At 40.5% G+C, this 21,220-nt stretch overlaps 1 protein-coding gene across 1 annotated transcript in view; it reads left to right on the top strand.

The window, feature by feature from the left end:
• LRRC8C (leucine rich repeat containing 8 VRAC subunit C) overlaps window positions 1–20,937 on the top strand; it is an 82,140-nt gene extending 61,203 nt beyond the window's left edge. The window contains exon 3 of the mRNA XM_058716650.1: window positions 14,298–20,937. Coding sequence (XP_058572633.1) covers window positions 14,298–16,571 — 2,274 coding nt within the window. The 3' untranslated portion in view covers window positions 16,572–20,937. The remainder of the gene's footprint in view (window positions 1–14,297) is intronic.
• The last annotated feature ends 283 nt before the right edge of the window (window positions 20,938–21,220 follow it).

The raw sequence follows: 21,220 nt of genomic DNA, 5'->3' as shown, positions 1-21,220 counted from the left end.
GTCATGTTGAGTACAGAACTAGGATTTCAGTCCCTGGAGATTGCTTTAAAAAGAGCTTTCCCTTCATTATTTCAAGAGCATAATTATAAATATTTTAAATTTCTCAAGCAACTGAAACAGTCTCCATTATGAATCATTAACTGTAAGTTCCTAATGTTTATCCACAGTTTTTTTTATATTCACTAAATCTTCTCACATGGTTTTGGCTTTAAAATGAATACTTTCCACTTAAATCTTGAATTGCAGTGGATCAAATAATGCACTAGTCCACTTGGCTTATGGGAAAATGCCATGAAGCAAAATGAAAGCAGTTTTGAATCGGACCCACTCCTTCATTTTTGAATTTTCTTTTCCAATTCCTTTTGTATCCTAGAGCAGCTGACCTCAAAGAGGGAAAAGAAAACACAAGGTAAATACAACTAGGATACAGAAATTGAGAGCATCCTTGATGGCTGGAAAGTCTCAGGCTAATCAATGGTTTAAAAATATATAACATTGATAGTATATAGTGATCCTTCCCTCAAAAAGTCAGTATGTCTGTATTTACAGTGGTAAGAGAATCACCTTTGTTAAGTGAAGTGTCGAATGTATACATGATCCTAATGGAGGCGTGATGGTTTCTTTTTCATTTGGGAATAAAGGGATCGCAAATCTTGGCCCCTTCTTTGTGTATCTTAAATGAGTAAGCACTTAGCTCCAGCTTTATGAATCACTAGGCAGACATCACCTGGCAATTTGGAAGATGTGTGAAATGAATTGTTTCATCTCAGAGGAAAGTAGCTAGAAGCCAAGTATTTCCTGATGCTCACTGGCATCTGATCTTATAAATGCGTGTGCTTGCCATTGTAGTTTGTTTTCCTTAGGTGAGAACATGTGTTTGTCTACTTGCCTCATATTTATTACGTACCTAATTTGTGCCAGGCAGTGTTAATAAGGATGGAGCCCACTTTTAAAGAGCTTCTTGGTCTAGGAGGTAAAATGATAATAAACAATTATGCCAGGTTTCCTTAGGTGCTATGATGGGGGAAAACCAGGGCTTGAGAGACTTCCAGTTCTGTTTAACTGTATACCCTTGTTCTGTATAGTAATGACTCAAGAAATGAGGCTTTAACTTTTTCAGTGGTTAATTCTTCCACCAGACTAGTGGCACTTAATTCCCTCAAGCTTAGACATTTCTGATAATGCTTAACTTGAGAAGATGTACTTGCTGTCAGGGATTCACTCATGTACAGATGAACCCTTTAGCAAGTGTACTATTGCTGTACCTTACCACCGAAAGAATTCATAAACTCAGATATCCAAATTTTAATCACTCATCCCTCTGATCCCTTGGAGTTATTCTCAAATAAAATAAATTCAACTATGCCTCAGAGGTGCCAGAGGATGACCTTTTTTTCCCTTTTCCTTTTCCTGTTGTTATTGAGAAAATGAGCAACTGATAAAAACAGGCATTTCACTCGACCCTTTTGTGTTTTTAATAAACACCTTAAAACTGGGCAATTTGCTTAAGGCTGGTGTTGTTGGGATTTTTTTTTTCCCCTCTCTTTCCTCTTACTATCTGGGTGTATACTTCCTCCATACACAGGGTATTATTTCCTGTCCACGACAGAAGTCTTAAACGCCATCCTTGAAGAGAAGGCCGGTGCCCTGCGCACAGCAGGCCGGGAACCTCACACCCTTGCAGCAGCCACACGTCCCCAACTCCCCTGGAGACCGGGACCTGGTTTGTGCTGGTGAGAGCATTGCTGCCTGTGGTGCTCAGGGGTGCCTGTGTCTGTGCTGCCGCGGTCACCGCCCCACATACACACGTTCTGGGCTTGTGAACAAGGCATTTGCTGAGAAAGAAAGCATTTAGATGTTCCCCCCTTGAGAACCACCTTTTCCACCTTTTCAGTTCCGTTTCTTTCTCACCAAGCTTTGTGTGTACCGAAAATATTTTCAGTAGTTAGCCCTGAAACAAAATCTGCATTTTCAGAGTGAATCCTGTCACTGACAGAGGCAAATATCGCATCTCTTGAGAATAGGTGTTTTCTTTATTTTCTAGCACCTTGTTTCTGGGGGAGTAAGTGTGTGCGCTCACTGATGACTTAGAGACGTGAAAATTCATTTCCTTCGCTTGGTTCTCCATCCCTTCTCCAAGGAGGAGGTAGTGTGCCTCAGAGAGCAAGAGCTGCACTCGACCTTTGTCATCTTTTCTCTTTCCCTTCCGAAGTGCAATCCTTTATTCCTGCCTCTGCAACCACGAGGTTCTGACTTGACCCTCCCATAACCACCACGTCCAGTAGCTTTGAGGGGCAGATGGAGGTGCTCCAACCCCATGAAGCCTTCCCCGCTGACGCCAAGCCTGAGTGTTCATTGTACTTACCACACCGTTCATTTGCTGTAGATCCTGCCTTATTTGCACCCCTGCTTGACTTTTTATATGACTCTTTATGTCACTCCCGTTGGATTATAACTACTTTTAGAACAGCAAACCTTGGTTATGTCTCCTTGATTTCCCTGTGATGCTTAGCATAGAGTAGATATTCAAGAAGTTTTAGTTGATAAAACTAAAACTGTTCTATCCTAGTATCTCTGAACAAGTCTGAGGAATAGGTCTTTAGGATCTGTTTCTTGCAAGGTCATTCTTGGGTTACCAGAGATTGTTTTGATCTGTCAGAATGGGAGGAATTTGGATGATTAGCTGCAGGGTAGAACCCTTTGGAATCAACTGTATTTGAACCTACGGAGTGGAGAGAGGATAAAGTTAATCACTTTTATATTGGCTCATTTGCCTTTCTGTGGCTGCCGTCTAACTAACTAGAACATAACCCAGTTAAAGCACTATCTCTTTAAAGAGTCAACCACAGGGGTGCCTGGGTGGCTCAGTCGGTTAAGCCTCTGACTTCAGCTCAGATCATGATCTCATGGTTAATGAGTTGGAGCCCCATCAGGCTCTGGGCTGTCATAGCGGAGTCTGCTTTGGATCCTCTGTCTCACTCTCTCTGCCCCTCCCCCCCTCTTTAAATAAACATTTAAAAACAAAGAGAAAGGGAGAAAGAAAAAAAAAGAAAAGAGAAATAAAGAAGAAAGAAAAGAAAGAAGAGAGAGAAAGGAAAGAGAAAGAAAGGAAGGAAGAAAGAAAGAAAAGGAAAGGAAAGAAAAGAAAAAAGATGGAGGAAAAGCAAATGAAGGAAGGAAGAATCAACCACAATCTAAAGAATATGTCTGGATCATAAGTTAGCATATTGGAATGACACCTGCCTTTTTATCACATGCATCAAATGTTCTCACTTCTTTCAGTGATAACATAGTCATAACTATGACTTAAAGTCTAAACCAGAGAAATAATTTTTGGGTTATAGTACAAAGAAAAAGAGTAATGTACTTAATTGTTGAGGTTGTAGGAAAATAAGTACTCTCGTATGCTGTGACAGTGGGAGATGTATAAAGTAAGTCAGCCTTTTTTTTTTTTTTTGGTGGGGAGAGGAATTTGGCATCATAGATGTGCCTTGTTTGGCACTACCCGAGCAATGTGGTTCTTCATAATGTTAGCCTTAAGACTAAATTTTTATATTAGAATGCACATACACTCTTTTCCTTCTGGAAAAGATACTAAAGCAAGTGTTATACTTCAAAACATTCCCTCTGTTGAGTGTGTATAGCCATGATAAAGTGTAAAAAGAGATAACAAAAATCCATACATGGACTCAAAAACAAGACCAACATTTGTGTGGAGCAGGAACAGAATACTGAGTGAGGCTGAAGCAGCTGCCAGGCTGTTAGCCAAAAGCAGGCAGTAGCAGCCAGGGGCTCAGCTCCTGCCAGCAAGGGGAGCTAAAAATGCACCGAGCAAGATAAGAGACTGGAGCCTGGTCACTGTTTGAAGCCAAAGGCCCCCACTCCCAAAAGGAAGCTGAAAAGAATGGCGAGTAACTGGATGGCGGACTGACACTTCTGAGGAAACTGTGCCTCCAGCTGGGAGCTGAGCCAGCCTGCCTGCTGTATCCTGACCGGATCCATGGGATCCTGACATTACAGCGGAACGTCAAAATACCGTGATAAGACCTAATGGCGGGTTGGGGGGCTGGGGGTTGGGTGCAGGGAACCGCAAAAGAGCGCACAAGAGATGGTGGGAAACAGTTTCATCTCCCAACCAGCCTACCACCCAGAGCACAGGAAGAAAACTATGCTAAGAAAAGGCTCTCAGCAAAATTAGCCTTTGGAATACTGGTTCACCTGAGATGAAACTAAATTTTGAAACAAACAGTGAAGTTCAAATAAATATACTTACAGTGGTCAAAGAGATAAAGACATAACAATTAAAAAATGGGTACATATGACATAAGAGCAAATGGCTATAAAACATTTAGAAATTTTGAGCCTGGGTGACTCAGTTGGTCAAGCATCCAACTGCTGGGCTCAGGTCATGACCTCATGGTTCTCGGGATGCAGCCCCACATTGGGCCCTGCACTGGCAGCATAGCCTGCTTAGGATTCTCTCTCTCCCCCTCCCCCACTCACTCTCACACTCTCTCTCTCAAAATAATTTTTTTTAAATGCTTATTTATTTTTGAGAAAGAGAGGGCACAAGCAGGGGAGGTGTGGAGAGAGAGAGACAGACACAGAACCTGAAGTAGACTCCAGGCTGTGAGTTGTCAGCACAGAGCCTGACATGGGGCTCAAACTCATGAACAGGGAGATCATAACCTGAACCAAGTCAGATGCTTAATCGACTGAGCCACCCAGGTGCCCCATCAAAATAAATATATATTTTTTTAATTTAGAAGTTTTGGGAGGAAAAAAGTCACTGAGCTTAAAAATATGAAAAATAAGACTGTACTCAGCTGCAGAAAGAAGTAATGAATTAGATAAGCATTCTGAGTTTACCCAGATCCCAGCAGAGAGAGGCAGAGATTAAAAAGCACACACACACACCCATGGGTGATCAATTGAGAGACTCTAACATACCTCTAATAGGAATTACAGGAAAAAATGGAAGAAATGATGGAGCAAGTGTGGAAGTCATATTTAAAGAGATTTTGCTGAAATTTTCCAAAATTGAAGAAAGTTGAGTCCTTAGCTATAGATATTGAGCAGGATTAATCCACACACGTTCAAAATGAAAGTGAAATTGTAGAAGGCCTGGTATTAAAGGTAAAATCTTAAAAGTTATCATAGAGAAGGAGATTGCCCACTAAAGGACAAATGCAGAGTGACAGCAGACTTCCCAGCAGTGAAAATACAGGCCAGAAGAAGATGGAATAGTATTTTAATGTGCTGAAGGGGAATTACTGCCAACAGAGAATTTTATAACTTACGAAACTATTCAAGAATGAAAGCAATAGAGTCACCTGGGTGGCTCAGTCAGTTAAGCATCTAACTTCGGCTCAGGTCATGATCTCACAGTTTGTGAGTTTGAGACCCACATGAGGCTCTCTGCTGACAGTGCAGAGCCTACTTTGGATCCTCTGACTCCCTCTCTCTCTGCCACTCCCCCGCTAGCTCATGCACACTGTCTCTCAAAAATAAACAAACATTAAAAAAAAAGAATGAAAGCAATAGGGACATGTTCTGACATACAAGTATATGAGTTTTCTATCCACAGACCTTTATTAAAAGAATTATTAAGGGATATACTTCAACTAAAAGGAAAATGAACCCAGAGAGAAGATACAGGATCTAAGAAAACTGGTGAGCACATGACTTAATAAATATGTAAATAAACACAATCACCTCTAGGTCATTTTTTAAAATGTGTGTTTCAGAAGAAAAGTAAAACCCCAACAATAACAAAATGCGATAGTTCAGTGGGTAGTTAAAACGTGCTTGGAGTGGGATTGCAATAGTGAAAAATTTTAAAGTGTATATTCTAAGAAATTATAGGTAGTATCTTTCTAGAAATACAGTCTACACCTTACTAACCCAGCTGAGGCAGGATGGCAAATAAGAGATGTGGAAAATGTTAACAGTGCAAGGGAAGGCAGAAATTAATCCAAAGACCAGTAAATATACAAATATGAGTGAGCAAAATAATTAATGGATTTAATTCACTTGTAAAAAGAGAGAAATGATTTGTTTGGATTTTTTTTTTAATCCATAAAAGACATACCCAAAAAATAAAATCACAGACAGGGGTGCAAAGTAGATTAAAGAATAGTATTAAAAAAGAAAAGCTGGTGGGACACTGTCAATATTAGACACATTTAGCATTGCCATCTTCAAGAATGCACTCTTTATCAGAACAAGATACATATGTGAGTTTTAAAAGGTGTGTAAATTCTTGTAGTCACCACCACAGACAGGATACAGAGGAATCCCAACACCCTAAGGAATTCCCCTGTGCTGAAACTCTGCAGGGAACCCCCGGCAACTGCCCACAACTTCTCTGTCCTGTTTTACAGAATGCCGTGTAAAGTCAGATGGCACATAATTTTTTAACGCTGGCATTGGTTTCAATAGAAAAATTGCCTAAGTGCATGTGGTCATTGGAATGTTTTTAAATTATAGCATATCCACACTATGAATTCTGGTGGTCCTTAAAATGAGGTAGAGCCCTATGTGCCAATGTGTTAAGGTCTTCAGGACGTATAATGAAAGTGAAAAGCTCGAGGTGCATGAACAGTCTATATAGTAAGATCCCATGTGTTTATATGTCATATATATGCAAATACACAGATATAGATCTGGAAGAGTGTACACCAGACTTAGCAGGGCTTACTAAGGAATGGCACAAGGGTAGAAAGGGAGAAAGGAGGACTCTACCTTCTGTGTTAAACATAAGTATTCATGGGGCGCCTGTGTGTCTCAGTTTGTTAAGCATCCATCCAACTCTTGATTTCGGCTGAGGTCATGATCTCGCAGTTCATGGGATTGAGCCCAGCGTAGAGCTCCATGCTGAGCATAGAGCCTGATTAAGAGTCTCTCTCTTTCTCTCCCTCTCCCTTTGCCCCTGTCCCACTTACTCACACGCTCTCTCATGTTCTCTCTCCCAGAAAAAAAGTGTTAAAAAATGATTAGAAAGATTTATGATAGTGAATAATAAAACTATTTAGGCATAACTTGACATTAAGTATCCAACATCTATGTGAAGAAAGCTGTAAAACACTCCTGAAAGGCATAAAATTGGATGAAAACAAATGAAAACACACCATGAAGGAGGAGAATCAATGCCATGAAGATGTCAGTTCTTCTTAAATTAATTTATAAATGTAATTTAGTCCCAATAAAAATGCCACCAAGGTGTTGTTGTTTTCTGGATCTAGACAAGTTGATTTTAAAGTTCATCGTGAAAGACAAGCATGAGATTGAGCACTTACCACACCAATTACTGATTAGTTGTCTTTCTGCTGTGCTTGACCTTGAAGGGGTTCTTTTTTTTTTTTTAATGTTTATTTATTTTTAAGAGAGAGCCACTGAGTGTGAGCAGGGGAGAGGTAGAGAGAGAGGGGGACACAGAATCCAAAGCTGTCAGCACAGAGCCTGATGCAGGGCTCAAACTCGTGAACTGTGAGATCATGACCCGAGCTGAAGTCGGATGCTTAACCAACTGAGCCACCCAGGCGCCCCAACCTTGAAGGACTTCTTGTTCTTATATTCCTCACATAATATCTGGCATAAGTAGATACTCCAAGATGGCTGACCTCTCCTGAGGGCACGCATGCAACACTCCACTTTCATGTTCTGTCTGCCCTACCCCACTGCCATCAATGCCATTTATATCTGTGGCATGTAATAGATAAGCTGGCCCTTCTTCATGTTGCTCTTTGTTATTTCAAGCAGCTTCTCTGAAGCTAAGTGGTTTTGTTTTGTTCTGTTTTGCTTTTACCCTCAGCTCTTTTGGTGTCTCATTCATGCCAATATGATACTTTTTCAACTTGTTACCACAGGTGGGTTCTGCTTTGTACTGCATTGCTTTTCTAGAAATTGTGTAAGTTAAGTAGATCTTATTTTTACATTATACAGTAGATGCTATAATCCTAACAAAGTACTGGGAATCAAATTGCTATTATCAAAGGTATATCATACAATCAAAGATGGAGGAATGAACAGTAATGATTTAAAATAGTGAAAATTACTATTAAAAGGCCCCAATTTCCATTGACCATGCAGGGCATTTCAATAGATGATAAAGTATTTCAACATATTCCACTTAATATTCCACTTAATTCCACTCTTTGTGGATATAAATTTGACAGTTACAATGTTAAATATTTGATTCTTTTCTTAGATATGAGCAGCATGTCAGGCATGGTTTAGATGGGTTGTTTCCTTTCCTAAGGCGGCCTGAATGTTTACTTTATTTCTCTTGAAAACACACTGAGTTCCTTCCCCCTACCAAAAACAGCTGTTGTGTTATCTCAAAATAATTTACCAGTGGGAATGTATGAATCCAAATTTCACTGAGCCCACTTCTGAAACCTTTAGGTTTCTTTTCCAGAACTATTTCCTAGATATCACAGTGATGGAAGACTTTTGCATGAATAGTTTTATTCCTCCAGGTTCTTTAATTGCAAGACCTTGAGGGTCATAGTATACATTTTTATCACCTAGATATCAGCTGCTCCTTGGGATCCAGAGCCTAATGGATCAAATTGCAGTCCATAGCCCCATGACCCTCTCCAAGTTCTACAGACTCCTGGAAGGATTTGGTTCTTATGGTTCTCATTCCTACTTCCGTGGAAACAGTTTAGATGATAGACTATTACCATCCCTGGCAAATTCTCCCCATCTATACAGTTTGGATCCAGGCATGAAATCTTCCTTTTTGTTGTGATTTTTACAAAATTTACTCACAAAAGCTGTGTGTGTGCGTGTGTGTGTGTGTGTGTGTGTGTGTGTGTGTGTCTGTAGCAGATTATTCCAAAGTTTCAGGGAAGATTGAAAGGTATTTATATCTCAAAATGGAAATATGGGGCACCTGGGTGGCTCAGTCAGTTAAGCTCCTGACTTCGGCTCAGGTCAGGATCTCGTGGTCTGTGAGTTTGAGCCCCGTTTCAGGCTCCGTACTGACAGCTCAGAGCCTGGAGCCTGCTTCAGATTCTCGGTCTCCCTCTCTCTCTGCCCCTCCCCTGCTCACACTCTGTCTGTCTCTCTCAAAAATAAATAAACATTTTTTTTAAATGTAAAAAGAAAGAAAAGAAATAATGAGCATATACTCCAGCCTCCTGCCATGTTGCCTGACCTATTTTGTTTGATTCTAGCCCCTCTCTGCTTTGCTGACTCACCACTTCCCACCTCCAAACCTGTTCATCCCCAGATAAGTAGGGTTGGCCATTGTTGTTGCCATGGCTTCACCTGACCTTTGCTCTCAGTGATCACATTCTGTGTCCCTCTCCTCCTTGTTTCCAAGCTAACTTAGATATTTTCCTTAATATAGATGATTTTATTCAAGAATTATTCTCATATCCACCTTTAGGATAGTAACTTTGTCACCTTGCTATATTTTGAGTTGGATTCTCTTGCTCATCCTGCTTTTTCAATCTTTTTCTCTTCCCCTACCCCATTTCTTCCCCCTCCAGTCTCTCTTTCCCTTCACAAACACACATTGTAGCTCCTGGTCTCAAGCCCTTTTCCTCCAAAGGCATTCTGAGGGTTGCTCCTAAATAAAAATGGTAGCCTTCCTCTGCATTGTGATGTGTGTGTACAAGCTGGTGGTGATGGTCTGAGCCTTAGTGTTTCGTGGAGGGCTTTCTCCCTACCCACCCCCCAGGTGCTCTCCCTTAGTCCTGCACCAGCAGCCTGAGACCCTGATATTCCTTTGAAATTTGTGTTCTAGCCTCTCGGTAAGACTTGTTTGGTGCTCTAACCTTTAAATTACTGGATAAAGGTAAAGAGAAGAGAGGTATGTAGATTTAAATAGCAAATTTCTCAAAAGAGCAAGAAAGGTGAAACAAAAAATTTTAAGTTCTTATAAGCTGCTGTTTTTTTACAAAAGATACCACAAAAACACCCTTTACCATTTGTTGTTTTTGCTGCTGCCTTATTTTTGTCTGTCTTTCCCTTTTTTACTGTACCTTTGAAAATATAGATTCTTCTCCGGTTCTTCTCAATGCTGTAATGTTCACAAATACTATGTCTATTAAACACGGCGGGGGTGACTTCCTCTCGCCTGTGGCCGTTTTACTATTCCAGTCTTCATGCTCTTACTGTTGGACTCCTTCACCTGCCCTGTCCTTTTCATCCTTTTCAGTCCAGGTTCCTGGATTAGGCAACCTGCCATCACATTCTTTGGGAATTCTCCTCTGAGTTGCGTCTCTGCTGGAGTCTTCTTTTGAAATGTTCTCTCAGCAGCTCCAGCAGCTATTGTTCTTAGCAACTGAACACCAGTATTTTTTTGACTCTCTGCTCACTTCTGAATAGTTAACAGCTGCTGAAAAATAGAACACCATCCTTACCCTCCTGGGATTTAATAAGTAGGCACATTTTCAAAATTCTGTCTTTGTGAAGATTGAAAGAGAAATAGGGCATCAGAAGGCTGAAAGGAACTTGGGGAGATCAACTGGGCTGTTTTCTGTGACGCCCTCAAAGAAGAAGCTGGGTGAGATGGGAAGATGTGTGGAATTAGAAGAACACAAGTCTGTAAACAAAAGACAGGTTTAAATTCCTGCACTACCATTTCCTAGCTATGTGAACTTGGGCGAGTCACTTCCGTTCAGTTGGGTTTCTTCTTCTGTAGAAGGGAGAGAATATGACCTGCCTCCCTGGCATGGCAGATGTTAGCCAGTCAGGGACCTTTGTGCAGAATCTAAAACGGTATCCCTGCTGTGTGACCATAGGTAGCCCCAGGAGGATGGAGCTCCCATCCTGCTGAGGGAAACACAGCAGGATTTCAGCCCACCCTTGCCCCCTTAGCTCCGCACCCTCTCGTGCCCTGCATATCCTAAAACCCTACACAAGCTCCAGAGGTCTGTCATCTTCCACCATTAGGAACAAGCCTGGGGAAGCACTGGGCAGGGGGACAGTAATGGGGTCTGCTGGTTGCTTGGCAGGGAGTTAGCACTGAAGAAGGTGTCCACCTTTTTACCTTCTAACTGGTCTTGCTTTCACAAATGGATTCTCCTGTGTTTTCATCACAACACTGACAATGCCTTATTAACATACCGGCTCAAATGTGTCCCTCTTGGGGAAGGTCCTCGGGGAAGCGCTCCCTTTCCCTGCTCAGCTCTGGCCCCCACCTACTGCTTACTACACAGACCGTTACAGCGTCCAGTGAGACCACTAATGGGAAAACATCCAGAACATGACCCCAAACTGAACTGCTTACTTGTCTCTCTTCTGTATTCCTTAAGGATAGTCTGGCATTCTAGGCTTCCTCCTATTTTCAATCCCAGGGTTTTCCAAGGTGGAGTGCTTGACCCCCCAGAAGTGCAAAAGATGCTCCACTGAAAAGTGAGATAAAAACAAAAACTTTTAGACAGGCATACCTCATTTTATTGCACTTCCCTTGATTGTCCTCTGCAAATACTGTGTTTTTCACAAATGGAAGATTTGTGGCAATCCTGTGTTGGGCAAGTCTGTTGGTGCCACTTTTCCAACATTTACTTGCTTTGGGTCTCGGTGTCACATTGTAATTCGTGCAAGGTTTCAAACTTCTCCGTTATTATTATTATTTGCTGTGGCGATCTGTGATCAGTGATTATGACTTGCTGGAAGCTCAGATGATGGTTCGTATTTTTTTGACATAACACTTTCGCACTCTTCATAGACTATAGTATAGTGTAAATACGCACTGGGAAACCAAAAATGTCATTTGACTCACTGTGTTGCAGTATTTGCTTTATTGTGGTGGTCTGGAACTGAACCTGTAATATCTTCAAGGTATGCCTGTATTTATTTTAGGCTTAAAGGGAAGGGAATTAAGCTTTTCTAATATTTCACATATGAATTGACAGGACTTTATGGTTATAATTTTGAATAGAAATAAATATACCGGGTGGGCACACTCAACATTTTTTCCCTGACCTGGGTAAGTGATAAAAATGTTCGAAGACCACCACTCCATTCCCATACCTCTGTAGCCACCAAATTCTGGTAAAATGCAGACCCATTTATTATTCTTCCCTGCTGCTTTTTTGGGTTTTTTTGGTATAATTTATTGTCAAATTGGCTTCCATACAACACCCACTGTTCATCCCAGCAGTGCCCTCCTCAATGCCCATCACCCATTTTCCCTCTTCCCTGCTTCTTTTGATTGACATAATATGTAATTGCTCCCTGCTTTATCTCCCAGGACATAACTTATAAATTTTTTTTAATGTTTATTTTTCCGAGAGAGAGAGAGACAAAGCGTGAGCAGGGGAGGGACAGAGAGAGAGAGGGAGGCACAGAATCAGAAGCAGGCTCCAGGCACCTGGAACCTGATGTCAGCACAGAGCCTGATGCAGGGCTCCAACTCACAAACTGTGAGATCATGACCTGAGCCAGAGTTGGACGCTTAACCGATTGAGCCACCCAGGTGTCCCAGGACAGAACTTTTATAACTCTTGTAGAGAGACTTCCTCTCTCTCCCTAGCCTCATTCTTTCACTGTTACCTGCACAAGGTATTGAAGAAGTAACCTTTTTTTCCCCTAAAACATAATTTGCATAAGGTAATTTGTTACTTACAATAAAGTCAGATTGGTATCTTTTTTGTTTAATTCTAGAAATTCAGTAAAATAAAATAAGAATGTGGGCTCTGGGTGCAGGTGGCCTGAGTGACTTAGCCTTTCTGTGCCTTTCTCCTCATCTGTGAAACAGGAATAATAAGAGTACCTGCCTCATCAGATTAAGGTGACAATGAAAAGAATGATTACCTGTGACATTCTTAGAATAGGGTCAGTTGCATATTAAACACAGCAGAAGTTTTCTGCTGTCACCCACTATAATCACCATCCATATCTTCATCCCTCGGAGAGAGATGGGCCACACCCAGACATATGGAACTCTGAACTGGAACTACCAGTGGCAGTTCTGGATTCACCCACTTTCTCAGCAAATACATACTGGTGTTCTCCTTTGTACTGGGCGCTCTGCGAAATGCTGGATGCTCCACTCCATTGTCAGACCTCGTACTTCTCTCCGGTGGCCTGTATCTCCCATGCCATCAATGCGTGGTGACATCCCCATGCCACAGCAGGTCACTGGCAACAGATTCAGTTTCTGCTTCTATAATCCATAGAAAAGGCTTTGCTGTTTATGACCAAAATCACTAAGTATTTTGCTGTTACAGAATCACTGAATGCTATGGTTTTCCAGCCATTTGACATCTTACAGTACAAATAGATCTTCCCTGCATTATTAATCCCACATGTTATTGCTGTCGATTCCTTGGGTGGTTATTCTCCCTCTACACCGTTTGCTTGTTGTTCAAAGAGTTCCACCTACATAGACTTCTTCGTAGGGACAATTCCTCCTGGTTGATTCAAAGAGTACGCTGCCTTACATTCCCTCCTATTCAGAAAGTATGCGCGCACTATCTCTTACCCAAATTTCAATGTCTGGGGCTACTGGACATTTTTAGGGCTTACTATTTTTTTCGATGAATTGAAGTATTGGTACAGGAATAAAAGTTGTTGAGGTAATATTTTGTATAAAAAGCCAGCAAGTTTAAACCTAATTATTTTACTGTGGAACACTTCTGTATTGTTCCATATCTTTCTGCAGAGAGATGAAATGGCTTTCATAAAAGCTTAGTAAATTCCCATTGGAATAAGACCATTTGCACTCCTGTGCATGCAGTCCGGGATATGGGTAGAAAGTAAAGGGGAAATGATAAAGACAAATTCTTCCACGTTCCCTCCTTCCAATCCTTTTAATTCTCATACACAAGTTTATGTCATCTCAGAAGCCGTCCGATTCAAGATTGAGCCTGATAAGGGGTGACTAGTTGGCTCAGTCAGGAGAACATGTGACTCCTCATGTTGGGGTCATGAGTTCAAGCCCCATGTTGGGCATAAATTGTACTTAAGAAAAGATTGAGTCTGATAAGGGCATGTACTTCCCAGTGATTGATTCTCCCAGGCTCCAGTGAGGGAAGAAATGCAAAATTTTAAAACACACGAATATTCTTTAGATACTTATTTTGTTGTGAGTGTTCTGAGTCCTAGCAGAACCGCTGTGTTTTATGTCATGACTTACACATGCTGAACAAAGTCAGATATTTCAGTTTCCCACCATGTGGGCTGAGGATAAAATCCTGGTGCCGGAATCGAACGTTGTATTCTCCAGGCAAAGGAAATGGACATTTATTGGATGTTATTGCTGCCCTCTCCACACTAATGACATTATCAAAGCTCTTTGAATAATATAATTTGAAAATATTACTTCTGTGTTTCAGGTCATGCAAGACAAGATAATCTGCCTTCCAAAAAGGGTTCAGCCTTCTCAGAACCACTCTTCCATTTCAAATGTCTCTCAGGCAGTTGCCAGCACCACCCCACTGCCTCCCCCTAAACCATCTCCTACTAACCCTGCCACTGTGGAAATGAAAGGACTAAAGACAGATTTGGACCTTCAGCAGTACAGTTTCATAAACCAGATGTGTTATGAGCGAGCCCTCCACTGGTATGCCAAGTATTTCCCTTACCTTGTGCTCATCCATACCCTGGTCTTCATGCTCTGCAGCAACTTCTGGTTCAAATTCCCTGGCTCCAGCTCCAAAATAGAACATTTCATCTCGATCCTGGGTAAGTGTTTTGACTCTCCGTGGACCACCCGGGCTTTATCTGAAGTGTCTGGGGAGGATTCCGAAGAAAAGGACAACAGGAAGAACAACATGAGCAGGTCCAACACCATCCAGTCTGGTCCGGAAGGCAGCCTGGTCAACGCTCAGTCACTAAAGTCGATTCCCGAGAAGTTTGTGGTCGACAAGTCCACAGCGGGAGCACTGGATAAGAAGGAAGGTGAGCAGGCAAAGGCCTTATTCGAGAAGGTGAAGAAGTTCAGGCTGCATGTAGAAGAAGGTGATATCCTATATGCTATGTATGTTCGCCAGACTGTACTTAAGGTTATAAAGTTCCTGATCATCATTGCCTATAATAGCGCCCTGGTTTCCAAAGTTCAATTTACAGTGGACTGTAACGTTGACATTCAGGACATGACTGGATATAAAAACTTTTCTTGTAATCATACCATGGCCCATCTGTTCTCAAAACTGTCCTTTTGCTATCTGTGTTTTGTGAGTATCTATGGACTGACGTGCCTTTACACCTTATACTGGCTGTTCTATCGTTCTCTCCGGGAATACTCTTTCGAGTATGTCCGGCAGGAGACTGGAATCGATGATATTCCCGATGTGAAAAATGACTTTGCTTTTATGCTTCATATGATAGATCAGTATGACCCTCTGTATTCCAAGAGATTTGCGGTGTTCCTATCTGAAGTGAGCGAGAACAAATTAAAGCAGCTGAACTTAAATAATGAGTGGACTCCTGACAAACTGAGGCAGAAGCTCCAGACGAATGCCCATAACCGGCTAGAATTGCCTCTCATCATGCTCTCTGGCCTTCCAGACACGGTTTTTGAAATCACAGAGTTGCAGTCTTTAAAGCTTGAAATCATTAAGAACGTAATGATACCAGCCACCATCGCGCAGCTAGACAATCTCCAAGAGCTCTCGCTGCACCAGTGCTCAGTCAAAATCCACAGTGCAGCGCTCTCTTTCCTGAAGGAAAACCTCAAGGTCTTGAGCGTCAAGTTTGATGACATGAGAGAGCTGCCGCCCTGGATGTATGGGCTCCGGAATCTGGAAGAGCTCTACCTGGTTGGGTCTCTAAGTCACGATATTTCCAAAAATGTCACTCTTGAGTCTCTGCGGGATCTCAAAAGCCTTAAAATTCTCTCTATCAAAAGCAACGTTTCCAAAATCCCTCAGGCCGTGGTGGACGTGTCCAGCCATCTGCAGAAGATGTGCATACACAACGATGGCACCAAGCTGGTGATGCTCAACAATTTAAAGAAGATGACCAATCTGACGGAGCTAGAGCTGGTCCACTGCGACCTGGAGCGCATTCCCCATGCCGTGTTTAGTCTGCTCAGCCTCCAGGAATTGGACCTCAAAGAAAACAATCTGAAATCTATAGAAGAAATCGTTAGCTTCCAGCACTTGAGAAAGTTGACAGTGCTCAAACTGTGGCACAACAGCATCACCTACATCCCGGAGCATATCAAGAAACTCACCAGCCTGGAGCGCCTGGCCTTCAGTCACAACAAAATAGAGGTGCTCCCTTCCCACCTCTTCCTATGCAACAAAATCCGATACTTGGACTTATCCTACAATGACATTCGGTTTATCCCACCTGAAATCGGAGTTCTACAAAGTTTACAGTACTTTTCCATCACCTGTAACAAAGTGGAGAGCCTTCCGGATGAACTCTACTTCTGCAAGAAACTTAAAACTCTGAAGATTGGGAAAAACAGCCTATCTGTACTTTCCCCGAAAATTGGAAATTTGTTATTTCTTTCCTACTTAGACGTTAAAGGCAATCACTTTGAAATTCTCCCGCCTGAACTGGGTGACTGCCGGGCTCTGAAGCGAGCTGGGTTAGTTGTCGAAGATGCTCTGTTTGAAACTCTGCCTTCTGATGTCCGGGAACAAATGAAAGCAGAATAACTTATTTTTCTTTAGAGCTTGACTGACACATGCTTCTACCAAATACAGTATCAATAATTAGGTAGTCTTAATGCCTTTCCTATTTTATTTTTTTTCTCTTTCACACAAAACAAAATGTACACAGAGATTGAGCAAGGAGTATGTATTTTTTAATAAAAATTTAATTGTATTTTCTCAACATTAATATTTTAAAGTTTTATTTGTCCTGGAACCTAATGTATCTATTATTGTTTTCTACTGACAGGAACAGGTGGTTCCATCTGTTTTTTGTTTTGTTTTTGTTTTTTTTGTTTTTTGTTTTTTGTTTTTTTTGTTTTTTTCCTTTTTTTTCCATTCTTGTGAAAGGGAGGGAATTTTGAGTTGCATGCTTTTGGTATTTTTTAAATAGTCATTTTGCCAAGGTCATTTTTAGCTTGTTTACACCTGTACAGAGTCCTTGTTTTGTTTTCATTGTGTATGCACCAAGGAATTTCAGCTAGTTTATTGTAATACCAGCTGCCTTCTCCATTGGCCAAGTCCTTCATCCTACAGAAAATTTTTCTCTGGAGTGTAAATTCACATAAGTGCATTGTCACAGACGAGTGTTTTTAAAATTTCTCCTCCTCTCCAAAAGAACCCTAAATTATGTTATTTCATATACCTGACAGTGAAAGTTATCCTTAGGCTAGGATTTTGTGAGTGAAGACAATAATCTTCCATGGTTGGCTTACTCGAATTGGTCATTTGTAATCTAACTGATCCGCGTTTTCAACGACGTTTCAAAAATATCATTTAAAAGCAAAACACAGAGGCCCTCCCCGCCCCTCGCCTTTTAATCTTAATATTGCTATGTAGTACTGGTGAGCAACCTTAGAGAAGCTAGATTTATTTTAATTAAAATAGATAATTAAATTTAAAAATCAGAATCAGAAGCCTGGTTTTTAAGTAATTTAATAATCTCTGATATCTTGATATGTGGGTACATCAGATGGAAAAAAAAAAATCGCTGCGAAAGCACTCTGTTAAAGGGCTGGTGCACTGTAGTCAGGCGCCCTGATTGCCCTGGGCGGTGTGGGGTGGTCATCTATTCAGATTCTGCCTGTTACACAAAATACCCATATATACAGAAATGGAGCTCCCTTAATCCTGCCCTTGCTGCAGATGCCAGTGATGCAAGCACAGGAACTTTCTGCTCTCTTTTGGCTTAAAATAAGCATCTCATCTAAAATGGTTCTTTTACTTTTGTTTTAAAGGGGCGAATAAATAGCTAAGCGGATGTCACTCAAATAATTTTTGCTTGATGGTCAGCAGAGCTTTTATTTATCTTTGTATTTAAACCAACATAGTATGCATCTTGGGCAAAATCCATCACTGATTCTTACTCTGTTAGAACAGGAAAATGAAAAGACTATTTGTGCCCTCAATCCAGGAACAGTATTACCAATCACGGGATTTTTGTTTTACGTAGTAAATTCATACGGACTGTTTCCGGAACTCTAGTCTGATCTAAGAAAGTTTTGTGACTTAATAGCGCAAGAAAATAGGAAGATGATTTGGGGGTTTCAGAACACTGCTTTTAGAATTTGCTCGTTGGTCCTGGTGATTTTGCTCAGTGCTGCTTCGAGTCGTATACAGAACATAACTACAGAAACTCCTCAACGGATACATGTACCTCAATCGTGTTTTAAATGTTATGAGATGTCATGGAGTGAAGGATTTGGGAAAGAGGTGCTTTTCATTTGTTTAATAATGAAATCACATAGTCCAAAGTGCTTTACTGTTTCTGCTCTGGGTTAAAGTGTTCAAATGGTGATTTTGTATAACTGATTTATTTCCCACTGGAACTGAAATGATATGTTTAAAATAGTAACATGGTTATATTTCTTGTATGATAAAATATTCAATTCCAGAATATGGTTAGGATCCTGATTATGAACAATGTGTTGTATTTAGAAACATAGCCCTATTTTGTTTTAAGCAAACAAAAGACCTGGAAGATTCTCCATGGCCGAGCATGACAAAAATACCCTGTTGAAAGGTAAGCTTAAATAACTACTGGTAAAACACTGGGTGCACTATATTTCTGGACAAAATTTATAGTTATTTTCTATGTCACCCTTCAAAAGGGATCTATTCAGGTTAAAAATCATATTTATGCTGAAGTGTTTATCTGGTGTTAATTCATAATCTCATATGGGTTCATAACTGAAGTAAGGCACTAATAAGTAGTTTTCTCACTTGTAATAATTTGTTCACAATTCCAAGAGACTTTGACCTGCTTTCTTAATGATGTCACAGGCTGACCCCAAACATAAATTCTAAATAACATCCAGTAAATCGGTATTGCTCTATGACTTTATGTTTTAACTAAGAAGGAAAATTCATAGATGTTTCTATTAGATTTTATAAAAATTCAAAAGTCTCAAATGTCATCTTGAGTCTCAGTTTTCTGACTCTGGCCCTTCTTAATATTGTAAGTTTTTGTTCACATTTATAAGCAAAAAGTATTCAATTACGTTTAGCCTTTAAATGGGAAACTCAGGTAAACGAACTGCTGACTTTTCTAAAGTCCTTTAATGGATCAACTCAGTGTAAAAGGGGTATTTACCTAATCCCTTTCTGTATTTTACAAGTGCTCTTGCTAACAAGGAACAAACTAGCTCTATTTCTCCAACCTCTATAGGATTCATGAGAAACTGCTTATGTAAATATAAAAGCACCATATGTAATCATAACTCCTATGGCTGCTTGACGCCCATGATGGGTATGCTTTTTGGTCAGTTCTAATGGTTAAGTATCGAACAGGTTATTTGTCTGGTGATGGTCTGGTTGAAACAGAGCATATAAGTATATCCCAATGGAACTCACACCTAAGGAGACCACACCTCAGAAACTAGTCATGTGTTAGGTTTTTGTTTTGTTTTGTTCTTAACACAACATTTTTAATATAAATGTTCTTGATACAGTGAAACCTGTTACTTACAATTGTAAATTTTTTCTTACTGTTCACGCACCTCTTCCCTGCTGTTACATTTCCTATGTAGCTACTGTAAAGAGTTCGAACAATTCACATGGCATCCTGTTCAGCAGGCACTGCGTTTTCAGAAAGCCTTGGAAAATATGCCTGCTATGAGTATTTTGTTCATTCAGAGGTTCCACTTTATTTGCCTCTCAAGCCGTCTTCATGAAAGAGCATCTTAAACCTCCTGGATTCTTTCTTGGGCTACTTGGTATGAGGAAAGCCCAAGTTCTTGCAATATGCTATCTTATGATTTCTGATATTAAGAAAGAGAAGACAAATTCTTTACATCTCTTCTTACCATTTCCCCCAAGAAGAGTTTTGCTGTTGTTTATTTTTCTAATTCTTTTTTTTAAAAGTCCATTTATAAGTAGTTTATTTTACTTTCTAATTTCATGCCAAATACCTGATCCATAGTAATGATGTATTTACTTAAACAGTGAGCATTCATGATCCATCTTTATGAAAATGGTCAGCAGTACTTAGTAGTGAATACATAAGATACATTTTAATATAATTTCAACTCGTGTTCTATTAATTCTGAAAGTGACCACGCTGGTCAAGCAGTTCACATTTTTGGTAGGATCTCAATAATTCACAGTAGGGTCCAATAGCAGCCTTAAGTTAGTAAAACAAAGGAACAAAACAGAGCAGTGAGCAGTGAGGGGAATGCCTCAAGAGTCCGTAAGGTATTCTCATCTTTTCTTGTCTATTCAGACACGTTGTAGGAAAATTTGGACAGTCTCAGCCAGACCTGCCATTGATTTTTCAGATTTAGGCCTCAGTGACATGCTTCTAATACAATTTCATACTAGCTTTCAAACTAGGTGTCCACTCTTACTCCATTCTCCCAGAGCCACACACTGACAAAAGTTAACATCCTGAAGTTCATTCTGGGGAAAGGAAAGAGTGTCCTCCCGCCCCCAAGGAATTTTTTTTTTTTTTTTAAATCAGAAGACCTTGAAAAAGGGTACTTTGAAGAGCTTAATTTGTTGGCCATGTTAAGTAACAGTTCCTCTGCATGGTTTTTAACGTGGTATAAATTGGCTTTCTGCGGAATACTAGTCTCTCTCCCACCTGATCCTGCCTCTTCAATGAATATCTTTACTGGGGTTGAAACTCATAATGCCTTATGTGCTCACTCAGTTGTTGTTTGTTTGTTTGTTCTTCCTACGACTTGTTTTCTCTCACTGTCTCTATGTGTTCAGATTGTGTCAAATGCTGGTAAACCTCTAAGATTGTCAAGGAAATGCTTGAAAGTTGATTTGTCACAGTGCAAATTCATGATAAAATGTCTTAGTGTTATTTGGCTATGTAGTACATAGGAACGGAAAATAACTTAAATAAAGACATTTTTGTAATTTAAAATTGAGATTTGTCCCTTAATCGATTGTAGAAATCATATTTATCTTTTGCATTTCTCTGGTGTTTTGCATGTTGTGTTGCCAAGGCTCTCTGTACTGTGCAGGAAGTAGGCTGCCTGGATCCTTCCACTTCGTGTCCAGCCTGTTTCTGCAATTGTGACTAATTATTTCCTTCCTTAATTCACTGCACTGCATCTACCTAAGGTGCCCCTGGAGTTTCATTTGGGCAATTAGCACATTAATATGTAATCTGGGGTGCAATTTCTGTGCATTTGCCAGATCAGATT

Source organism: Neofelis nebulosa, chromosome 2 (assembly GCF_028018385.1).
Source record: "Neofelis nebulosa isolate mNeoNeb1 chromosome 2, mNeoNeb1.pri, whole genome shotgun sequence".
NCBI classification, from domain to species: Eukaryota; Metazoa; Chordata; class Mammalia; order Carnivora; family Felidae; genus Neofelis; species Neofelis nebulosa.
The sequence above is the reverse complement of the archived record's forward strand: the minus strand, read 5'-3'. Positions and strand labels throughout refer to the sequence as shown.